Source organism: Telopea speciosissima, chromosome 3, assembly GCF_018873765.1.
Source record: "Telopea speciosissima isolate NSW1024214 ecotype Mountain lineage chromosome 3, Tspe_v1, whole genome shotgun sequence".
NCBI lineage: Eukaryota > Viridiplantae > Streptophyta > Magnoliopsida > Proteales > Proteaceae > Telopea > Telopea speciosissima.
Window position 1 is genome coordinate 5,238,306 of NC_057918.1, and position 11,542 is coordinate 5,249,847.

Here is an 11,542-nt window from a genome sequence, read left to right on the forward strand (position 1 = left end):
CTAGGATGACACGTGGAAGTTTGGACCCCATGAAACACATTCCGTCCAAGACTTGTTTATCACGTGCGTGGTAGTTAAACCGGTATAGACATGTCAACAGAGTCAATTAAAGAGAAACCTGAACAGACTACGATGGCTAACCGTGATCCACGTCACGTAGGAGAAGATTCCAGATCTCTAGAAGCTATGAGAGGGTCATTCCTTCACGATGGATCCCAATACCGAGAATAACTCAACCGCTTGATGAAGAAGGAAAGCCATCTAGCAGGTCTTTTGTAAACGAGTTGGGAGGAGAAATTTGTATAAATAGAGGCCCTTGTGCCCCATGTAAAGAGGGGGGGGGTAATGACTCAAGTATTCAATCAATTGAGAAATCAAGAAAGCTTCAAGAGTGTCAATCGTTTTCCATTACTGTTCCCATTCTAGTTCTTGTATTGCGGAGAGGGACCTCGTCACTTTTCTTTGTGCAACAAGTCTAATTAAAATATAGTCTAAAGAGAAAAAAAAATAGAGAAAAATCAGATTTCAAAATGCATTTTGGAGCTACATTCTATTATGAAATTACATACCAAACACAGCTTTAGGGTCCATGAAAATAACTGTTACCTCCGTTGGTGCTACCTCAGTTGGTTGTATCCCGTTCCCCTGCTGGCCAGGGTCAGAGTGACATTATTTCCCCCCTATGTATGGAGTGGGTTGCCCATCAAAATGTCTCCCATATCGATAAAGCCCACATTTTTCGATCTATAAACTGGCCCAACCCCATTGGATCGTTGAAAACTTGATTAGTCATTTATAAATAATGGGCCTAGACCATTGGACAAGCTTATGGCCCATTTAGCTTCTCTTTCCACTTCAAAATTGAGCAACCATTGAATATAAGTGAAAAATTGAATCCTATTCTGTTTTCAATGTAAGGAAATGTACCTTTAATTTGGTGTAGACCATCAATCAGAGAGGTTGTAGTTCCATAATTATTATGCTTGTAAAACTGGAGAGTTTACACCCAATTTTGATATCAATACAATCTTCTTCATAGTTTGTTTGTGTCTCAAATTTCATAATCAAATTTTTTTGTCACATGCCCCGTCATCATGTTAGCTCTTCCTCTCTGTATCTAATTTTTTTGTTTTTTTAAAAAAAAATTGAAATTTACATTACCATTGATTTTTTATGTTGGAGAGCTAGGGTGCAGTTCTTTGAGCAAGTGGTATAAAGGAACCCTCCATGGATGGTGTGAGATCGGCTCTGATGGTGAAATGTCATTGAAGGGGATCCCAATTCTAACAAATTAATTTCATAAATAGAAAGGCAACAAGGTCATTTCATATGTTTTTTATATTAAAACATTTATAGCTTTGATTTTACCATGTGTGACCTAGTAGATCTGAGTCCGACCGATTTGAGGATAATTGCAATTGATTCAGAGTGGATTGAATCAGATTTAATCCCACACCTGATTATTAAACTTTAATGCAAACCATATTAATATACTACTAAAATGAATTATTTTTATATCATGTTATTATTTATTAAAGCACACAGAGGTTGTCTCACCCGGAAAAAAAAAAAGCACACAGAGGTTGTTCCCCCAAAAAAGAAAAAAAAATTCACACAGAGGGTTTTGCTCACCCAACATTCATGTTATAGGGTGTTGCTGTATAGCCGTAGTCGCATAGAGTAGTAATCGTATGGTAGAGGTAGGAGTGGCAGTAGCGGTGATGATGGAGAGGCGCGCAGCTAATCAGTGCAGCAGCTGTACATGAGGAACTTCTCCATGGGGCGGCCACACTCGGTACAGACCACCACCTCGGGGATCCTTCCGACGGACCCCGGCAGGATGAGGCGACTGCAGTGATGCGGAGTGTGCAGCTGTTGCAGGTGATCATCAAGTGCCTGAATGAAACCCTTACTGTCAACGTTTTCCTTCCACGCATCGTACTTCTGGAAGCAGTTCAACATCATTTCCCCCTTGGCTTTGACCATGTTTGCCGATCCCTTACTGATCAATGCCCATCCTTGCTCGCTGCCATCGAAGGTGAGCATTGTCATGATACCCTGCATTATGCGGTCATTATCGATGGTCTTGCCATGCTGCATCTTGGAGTGCCACATGCTCTCCAGTCGAATCCAGAAGAACCAGATGGATGTGAGGTCTGGCCAGCAATGGCTTAGCTTCTCTGTAGTGATGATGTTGATGTTCCTCTTCACTCGGTCCTTTGGGTTGCTCTTCCCCACGTAAACCATCTCCAATGGGATACGTGCTGCCTGTGCCACCGCTCTTGCCGTCGTCGTGAATTTCTTTATCCAATCTATGTCTTCTCCTCCATACAGGCAAATGAATCGCTCTTCCACTATCTGTTACGTACAAACGTCAAGAATCAATGAAACCCAATTGTGTAAGAAGAAGAAGAAGAAGAAGAAAAGAAAGTGTTGTTATAATTATGATATGATGTTTGTTATTAGGTTTGGTGTTTACCCAATTGAATATGTGTGGGTCAATGCCATCAACCAAGAGTTCAAGTCTCCAGGTTTCTTCCCTCCATAGGGCTTCCTCCCTCATGCTGGTGAAAGGGAAGGCAAGGCTTCCCCAGATCCACAACATGTGGAGAGCGTTGGGGTTCACAACCCTGCCTTGTATGTCCAACACAACCAAGATTGGTTTCTTGTTGAAGTTCCACATCTCCTTGATGTACTTGACCACTGCTGGATCGATCAAGGAAGGGTGATGCACCGAGTACCACGGCATATTCACCTGCAATCGATCAAAATCTCTCTGCTTGGCGTCGGTCCATGGGAGAGTCCTGTCCACTATGGGGAGCCACACCACTTCGTATTGAGACTCTGGCCTAGATGGCTGCTCACGGGACTCCTTATACATCTGTTCCATAATCGAGAGTTCTTCTTGGGAGATGTCTAGGTCCGATATCAGCAGTAACACATTCTTCCTTCTCAGTACTTCAACGCCAACCTGCTTGTGTCATAAAAAAAAAAAAAAAAAACAAAAAACATTTACATACAAAGCAAACACAGGAGCAATAAGGTGAAACTAGCAAAGGAACAGAACTCAAACGTACCCTTCTCTTAGTGGAGCCTTCAAGAAGTGGTTGCATATCATCCTTGGCGTAAATCAATGCCTTGAGAATCTTATGGTTGTCAATATGGATAGTTTCGAAGAGTCGTATAAGCGTGTTAAAAGCTTCGACGTGTTTCTTCTCATCTGCACCACCACGACAATATCGAAAAAATGAAAAATTAGAACATCATCAATTCAATCAACTAAACCTGGTTCTTATTAAATCTTTATTGTTGATTCACTTACCAATGTACTGATAGCAAAGAGCTAGTTGCTTGGTAAGGTGTTCATGTATGTTTTTCATCTTGTGTGCTAAGCTGGACAGCTCCCAAGCTTCAGAGGTCGAAGGAATATATCTGTAATTGTAGTGGTCGATCGTAGCAGAGAATCAGATTGAAGGGGGGGGGGGGGGAAAAACCTCTAAAAGAGGGGATATATATATATATATATGGACAATGAAGGCGGAAGAAAGGGAGAAGAAAATGACATACTCGTGACCCAAACCAATAAGGCCAATGATCTGAGATGCACAGGCGACGACGCTCCTAATGGTCCAGTAAACAGCAGTGGGGATGTGGGTGGCGGCCACCGACATGAGAGGTTGGTCGGCGGAGATGTACTGAGATGGCAGCTCGTTGAACTGAACGATGCACTTGGTCACGTCAAGCATGGCCTTGATAAGATCCCTCAGCGCTTCAAACTTGGGCCTTAACAAGTTCGACTGCTCAAATACGTCAGGTAATTGCTTCAGCAGCGCTATGGACTTGGCTAACGGGTGAGTCCCATAGAGTTCCGCCACCAGCCAGAACTCCCCATAATTGACGGCAAAGGCAGCCAAAGCTAGCACTACCTTCGCATCCCAGGAGAAGCTTGATAGGGTACTGAACAGTGCCACTGTTGTCGAGTGAGCATCCCCACCCCCAGAGCACTTGCACGATATCTGCCATGGTAAACAAGGAAAAGAAGAACACGAATGTGAGTGCCTCCGTGCAAGTGAATGTTTTACATGAGAGTATATATATTGCTTGCTCTATCTAACCTCGCAGGAGATCTTATGTATGGTGTAAGCCAATGCTTCAAGCATGCCTACGAAGGCGTCCTGGTGGCTCCTTTCGTCCAAGCTCTCCATGTGTGAAGAAACTAGTGGGGCCTAAGGACATTTTTTCATGATACAAAGTTGAGTACAAACGTTAAAAACATAAGGAAGAATGAAAGAAAAAGATTGAGACAAGAAAAGATGATAATACTTGAACAGCGCGATCGAGAGTGGTGGTGGTGGAGCGCTGGAGGATTTCCTCGATGAGTTGGAGAAGGGGCCTGACTTCTACCTGGCGGCCATCATAAGCATGGGTGGCATGGATCTGCTTCATCATCACATTGTCGTCTGAGGTGGTGAACATGTGGCGCTCACCCCTCACCATCCTCTGCGGCTGCATCTTTGGGGCATATACAGGAGGAGGGGGAAGAAGAGCCGCCGGCGCTTGCATCATATCACTAAACCTCACCTGTGGTTGGCGCTGCTGCTGCGGCACCATCAGTTGCTGCTGTTGCGGCTGCTGCGGCATCAGCAGTTGCTGCTGTGGCGCCGGTGCTATCAGTTGTTGTTGCGGCTGCGGCGTCATCAGTTGTTGTTGCGGCTGCGGTGCCGGCACCATCAGTTGCTGTTGTGGCTGAGGATACATTGGTTGCTGTTGCTGTTGTTGCTGAGGATACATTGGCTGCTGTTGCTGTTGCTGCTGCGGCATCTTTGAAATAGGAGTGCTTGCCATCGTCCTAAACTTGTTTTCTTCTTTGTCTTGATGCAAGAAGAATGAAGGTGAGGATGAATTGTTCGGTACTTTGCCCAAGCCAAGTACCCCAGCTTATATAGCCATAAAAAGAATAAGATTTCCCCATGCATCTCGTGGTGACGGGTTCGAAGAGGAAAATTTTGGAATAAAGCAAAGGGTGAATCCACTTCTTTACGTCTATGTAGGGCTAGTCAGTGGTCCCTGGTCCCACAAAGCAAATATATTGTTCTCTTTGCTGATCTAAAAAGTATAATGTCAAGTCTCAATATTGGGGCCCTAAGCAACGTTTCCGAATTTAATAATCTCGTGGTAAAGAAGATTTGATGCACAAAAGATTCTAATACCAAGTAAGAAAGATGTACCCACTGTCGATGGTTTTATTTCTGTCCCACACATATGCTTCAAATGGGCCAATGGGGTGTCAACGATCTGGTTGCTTCAGTTTTGGTCACAGTGAACTAGGCCCTTAGTACTATTTGGTCTAGATCAAAATCCAACCGATAATGTATTGGTCCTTAAAATGGAAATTGAAACTGATAAACCGGTTTTGGTTTGTTATTGATTTCAGTTATTGATCTTTTATTATTAGTCTCTTACCGATGATCATATAGGAGGGGATCGCTGCCAGGCTGTGTGGCCCTGCACCAGCACATGGCCAATAAGTTTCCTTAATATAATTCAATTAGCACCTTAAATTCCTATAGGTGGTAGAAAGCTCATTTACCATATTAGCAGTCTAGCTAGCTAGCAAGCCTAGCATCAGCTTAAATGGGGTGCAATGTACAACCAAACCAAGGTTATAGCCTTATAGGTGTCAGTAGCAATGGATGTATCAGTCAGTCATTGCCGATATCAATACTGTTATGATATGGATCAGGTCGTATCAGCAAAATGCCTCCATTTTTTGTCAATAGTCCTAATCTGTATTAGTATCATATCAGATGCTAGCGATATTGAAACATTTGATACTCTCGGTACATTAATCCATGCATCAAAACAGTAGGTAGTGGCAGTTTCGCCTGTCCCTACTGCCGTTTGCGTACAACACTCAAACAAGGGAGAATGTATTGCTTTACCCTTATCCAAGTGGGGGTAAAATGGTACTTTCCACCGCATTTGTATATAGGGGCACACAGCAGTACTAGACAGGCAGAAATAGAGTCGGATCCTTGAAAAACCATCTGGTCCGGTTTTAAGGTTAGATTCTTCTTACAACTAAAACGGGATCCAAATTGTGTTCTCATTAAGAAGAATTGCTGATTTTTTTTTTATTCTTTTTTTTTTTAAAGAATGATTTTCCATGCCTTTGTGTACAGAAAGTTAACTGTTGGAGGAGAATCCATTCTTCAGCCTCCGGTAAACCATTGTAGTAGCAAGGAAAGAACAAGTGGGACCAAGCTTGCTTTGGCCTAAGAAAATTCCATAAGCAACCGATATTCATCGGGACCAACCAAACAACCATATTTGCCTTATTAAAGCAAAGATAGGTATATCTGGCAACAAAGTAAAGCCGAAGCGAATTTTTCTATTCTCAAAGCTTTTTGTAGACCCCACCCCTTGCAAGGAAGTTTAGGTATAAGTATAACATCCTAGTGGTATGGGCTGGTTCCCTGTTAAACCTGATGTTCCTCAGTGATGGACTGGGATTTTCACTTTTAAGCGCAATGGGCTGGTTCTAGGTTGGATAATGTCAACCTAAAGTCAGACTAGGCCACCAGGTTATACTTATGGCTTGTGTTTAATTCAATATTTCCATGCATCGACAGAGACATAAATGGTAGGAACCATAATTTTTTCAATTAAGGTCATGAGAAGGAAAGAGAAATGCATGGGTGGGGGAAGAAAATTGGAGAAATAGAAAGCCCTAAACTGGCCAACCTACAAAAATAAAAAAATTCCAAAATCGAATTGGTAACAACCTGATAAAGGGTCTATTGGAAGTCAAACAAATCTCTCCTTTATGACTGTTGCGTGTGAAAACCTCCGGTAGTGGTTCGCCCGTGGATGAACCTGCAAAAACCAAGCGATGAGCGCAAGAGGGCCGGTGTGGCTCCGGCCTAGGACTCTCCGATGCTCAAGTCAGGTCTTCAACGCGACAGCGTAACTGCGTATTAAAAAGCAAGATGTGGAATAGAGCTCCATACCTGGGTATTTATAGAGTAAGGAGGAGATGAGACGGTTGGGAGAGTCCTAGTATGGTAGGAGTCCTTCTTTCGGAAGGTTCTCTCGCGTAGAGCGGAGTGGAGAGTTATTTTTTGGTCGGACTCTTATTAAGGTAAGAGTCCATGTAGAGTGTGATTCGTGTTGTCTTCGGGATCGTGGCTCGCTCCTTATCCCGTGATTCTCGGGATGTGCCGACGTGGTCTGAGATCCCTGGGGTGCTATGGGAGCCTCAATGGAGGAGGGCTCGGCCTACGAGGTCAGCCCTAGAGGAGGTTGGTCTCGGCCATGAGGTCGGCTAGGAGTCCCCGGGCTGACCCGTATAATCTCGGCCGCAGCCACCGGCCGCTCGCTCAAACCGAGGCTTTGTCGGTGACTTATCGGATATGGGGTCGGCCCAATTTCCTGCTCGGCCCAACTCGGTTCTCGGATTGAGGTCGGGTCGGCCACGTGGCAGCCTCGATAGGTGGGGTGTTTTATGCCTCATCACAGCCCCCACTCATCGGTGTCGGCTCGCACGATGAGTGAAATTTCTCGGGCGCTTGTCGGGAAGATTCTTGCGGTTGGGCCGAGATTATTTATTGCCGCGGATTTCACGCGCACGATCGACGGTTGGGTGTCCGTGCCACGCGCCAGAGTCATTATGGCGGGCTCGGGAATTAAACGCCCTTTGATCCGGGCCGTTGGATCATCCGAGCTCCTGGTCGCGTTGGATCGTGAAACCCAAGGATTATAAATAGGCGACTCCTAACTATTCATTCTTCACTACTCTAAGTTATTGACTTCTCGCCGATTTGGAACCGTCAACTCGATAGATCTCGTCGCTTGTCTCCGCTCGTGATCGACTCGGTGAAGCTTCGTTCGTGATCGACTCGGCCGCGTTGCCTCCGCTCAACTCTTCTTCAACAAGAAGTCTTCTCCGCCCAATATGTCGGTTGGTAGTAGTCCTATGGGCGAACCGCGCTGTGCGGCAGAGGGCGCAAGTCCGAGCCGAGAACTCCCCGTCCGCTCTCCCACCATAGACTGTTGGGCTCGACCTCGACGAGCCCGATGTGGTGGAGCTCAGCCGAGGTGGCCGAGCCCCGCTACCCATGGAGTTCGACCACGCGGCCCAATCCATAGCCGCAGACCGGGCCGAGAACTCCGGTCGCCCTCATCCGATGAGGAATCAAGTGAGGGAGATTCGTCCGAGATGGGGTTGGCTCGTAAGCTCGTCCACCGACGCCCGAGCCCGAGGAAGGCAGTGTCGGCACCGCCCCGAGCACAATCACGGAGGCCGACCTCGACTATCCGAGGACGACCTACGCCATCCCCGAGGACATTCGCCCGAGTTCCTAATCCCGGGAGATGGCCCGCTTCATCAGGCCCGGCGAGGTGGCTCTGACGAGACGCCCTTCAGTATGCGTTCTGCCCCGTTCTCGGCTGGTGGACGGATCCGGACCACTTCCACTGTCTCTGGTCACGTGGTGCCGAACTCTGGCTGGCCGTCTATGGTTTCTACGCCTGCTGCGAGATGGGCCGAGGTGCTAGCGTGGCGCTTTTTCTCGGCTCTTCTTCCGAAGAAGTCTCCCGAGAAGGGGTGGTATTATTCCGCGCCGATCGGGAAGAGCGCGGCTCTAGGCGGTCACAAGTTTCGGTGGCACGCCGACCTTCAACAAGTACTTGGAAGCCCCGCTTTTTCTTCGCTTCCATTCCCAACAGCCCTCTCCAAACCGAGTGGAAGGAGATGAACTCGAACTATGTAAATAGGGTACTACCCCGACCGAGAACGAGATGACCTCGCTCGACTCGATCCCCCCGTCCGCCCTTCGATGTTCTCGGCTCGGGACGAGGGGTTTCTTTGAGTTGGCATATGACCCCGGGCAGAACCCTTGCCGAGCTTATCTCGATTATCCGAGCCGACCCCTTAACTTAGTTTTCTTTTCCTTTTCGACTTGTTTCCCATGTTTTCGGTTTCTCTTGCGGTGGTCGGCCACATTCCTCCAATGGACACGGCTTGAGAGCCAAGAATCTCGCGGATAGGAAGAAGAAGAATGCCGAGAAGAGACCCGGGGCGAGTCCTCCAAGGCCTCCAAGGGAAAGGGGGTGATGCGGGACCATCGGACGCGGTGGTCGGTCCGGAGGCCGAGAAGAACACGGTCAAGCCGGTCTCCGAGGAAGGGGAAAGGCCGAAAGGCGAGAGGAGCCGCCGAGAGACCTCAAACGCCAAAAGCTCTCGGTTAACCTGACGAGTGGTGGCCTTCCGCCCGTGGCCTCTCCCACCAACATCTCCCGATACATCCGGGGAGGGCTTCGGCCAACAACGTCCTGTGAGGCCGACCGGCGTCTCTTCCCGGGGACTCGGCCTTGACGTCGGCCGCTCACGCCAAGGAATGGTGGATGCAGGTCGGCTCCCCCGACAAGGAGAAGCCTGAGGCGCTGTCCGACCCCGAGCTCCTCTCCACCCTATTTCAAGACTTCAACATGGTAAGTTTCCTTGTCGGCTCTTGCCTATGATCCGATATGTGTAGTTTATCCCGATTTTTTGTTCTCATGCTTTTTGTAGGGGTTCGCCAAGCAGTGGAGACCATGCTCCGCCGAGCGGCTCGACCGAGAACTATTCCTTGGACGTCCAGGCAAGAAGGCTTATCGGGACGCCCGAGATGCCGTTCGAGGTGTCGGGAGACCAAGAGAAGCTCACCGCCGAGGCCGAGTGGAGAGCTCTCGTGCCGAGGTGGCTGGCAAAGAGAGAAGGTCCGGGTTGCGAGCTCGGCTCGCCGAGGTGAAGGAGAAGGCCAAGGAAGATCTGGCCACGGCTCTGGAGCGCGGCGATTAGCGAGTATCTCCAATCGGAGGAGTACGCCGATATCCCGCCACGAGATCCGGAAGCCTCCCTTCGCCGAAGGTTTTGAAGCAGCCGAGCCGAGCTTTGGCCGAGATCAAGGCACAGATCTCGATCTCAATCTCTCCGCTTTGACGATGATGCGACTACTTTGCAGGGGAGATGGGAGATGAGGAGGGAGCCGAGGTCACCCAATCTCGCCCCGGAAGCACTCGCTTCAGCCCGACGCCGTCGTCCCTCGGGAGCCGGACCTCAAGACCTCGCCCGAGCTCAACACCGTGGACGCCCGAGGGTGCCTCCAAGTCCACGCCGAGGAGGCGGAGATGTAAAAATTTTTTATTTTTATTTTTTTTTTTGTATGTGTGGGGCCGAGTGCCTCTTTTTGTAACCGTGCCGATCATACTTACAATGAATAAAACAACTTATTTTTGTCAAAATTTGTCTAAGTATTTGAACTCGGCGCCCTCGGTGTTCTTTTCCTTGCGATCTGTTTCGTTTGTGGCCGAGCTGCCGAGTCGTTTCACTAACCGAACTTGGGAACTCGTCTCTTTTCTATCCATACTAAACGTTGTCGGTGGTTTCGGCTATGCCCGCCGAGGTCAATGCGATCTTCGCATTGGTTGGTTAAGTCGCCTTTCCCTTGTCGATTGAGAGGCTATCATATAAGCGGACGCGTGGCGAATATCCTTCTTGGCCGAGCCTAATGCCTTAGCGTGGTTTCGTACTTCATTAGGCTCGGCTAAATAGGACGTTGGCCTCGAGAGGTCGGCCATGTCTATGTGGACATGTCTTACGACTCGTTGCCGACCTATGAGGGTCGGTTTTTATGTCGGCCTGGTCTATGAGGACCGGTCTTATGACTTGGCCGACCTATGAGGGTCGTCTTTGATGTCGGCCTGGTCTATGAGGACCGGTCTTACGACTGGCTGCCGACCTATGAGGGTCGGTCTTTGATGTCGGCCTGGTCTATGAGGACCGGTCTTACGACTTGGCTGCCGACCTATGAGGGTGGGTCTTTGATGTCGGCTGGTCTATGAGGACCGGTCTTACGACTTGGTCGCCGACCTATGAGGGTCGGTCTTTGATGTCGGCCTGGTCTATGAGGACCGGTCTTACGACTTCGACTTGGGAGCTTGCCAATACGTTGAGTGTTGGAGAAAAGACTTTATTGAATCAAATGTTGGAACCTGAAACCGCATACAAGCATGTTCAATTATTGAAAAAACTTTTTCAAATTTTCCGAGTTCCAAGGTCTCGGTACCTTCTTGCCCTGAGTGCAAGCGATATGTGGCGGCGAATTTGCTTGGAGACTATGTAAGGCCTTGGTTGGGTGCTAATTTTCCTTGTTGCCTCGGTGGGATGCGCTGAGTTTTCCGAGAACAAGGTCCCCTTGACAAAAATGCCGCTCTTTGACTCTTGAATCATAGTAGCTTGCCGTCTCTTGTTGGTACGCCGCGTTTGAGTAGGGCATTTTCTCGGACTTCATCGAGGAAGTCCAAATTGGCTCGCAGCCCATCTTCATAGGTCTTCTCATCAAGTTGAGCACTCGGTATGATGAAGCCATAACCCGACCGGTGCGAGGGCTTCGGTCCCATAAGCGAGGCGAAATGGACTCTCCCGGTTGGAGTTCTTACAGTTGTCCGATATGCCCATAGGACGCGGGGAGTTCTTCCACCCATCTCCCCTTAGCCTCAT

The 11,542-nt window shown here is 48.2% G+C and overlaps 1 protein-coding gene across 1 annotated transcript; it reads right to left on the reverse strand.

The window, feature by feature from the left end:
* Positions 1 to 1,679: 1,679 nt before the first annotated feature.
* Positions 1,680 to 4,863, reverse strand: LOC122654730 (protein SIEVE ELEMENT OCCLUSION B-like). The gene is made up of 7 exons (XM_043848952.1): positions 4,324 to 4,863; positions 4,116 to 4,226; positions 3,568 to 4,016; positions 3,323 to 3,432; positions 3,078 to 3,220; positions 2,480 to 2,971; positions 1,680 to 2,358 (listed from the first exon to the last, which is right to left on the reverse strand). The coding sequence occupies exons 1-7, from the start codon at positions 4,843 to 4,845 to the stop codon at positions 1,741 to 1,743; spliced, it is 2,445 nt and encodes an 814-aa protein (XP_043704887.1). The 5' UTR covers positions 4,846 to 4,863; the 3' UTR covers positions 1,680 to 1,740.
* Positions 4,864 to 11,542: the final 6,679 nt, after the last annotated feature.

Excerpts from the sequence above, each read along its gene's own strand:
- LOC122654730 (XM_043848952.1), bottom strand. The coding sequence starts at position 4,845 with ATGGCAAGCACTCCTATTTCAAAGATGCCGCAGCAGCAACAGCAACAG. Across the intron at positions 3,221-3,322 it reads TCTTTGCTATCAGTACATTG|ATGAGAAGAAACACGTCGAA; the intron begins GTAAGTGAATCA and ends GTGGTGGTGCAG. Across the intron at positions 2,359-2,479 it reads ACCCACACATATTCAATTGG|ATAGTGGAAGAGCGATTCAT; the intron begins GTAAACACCAAA and ends TGTACGTAACAG.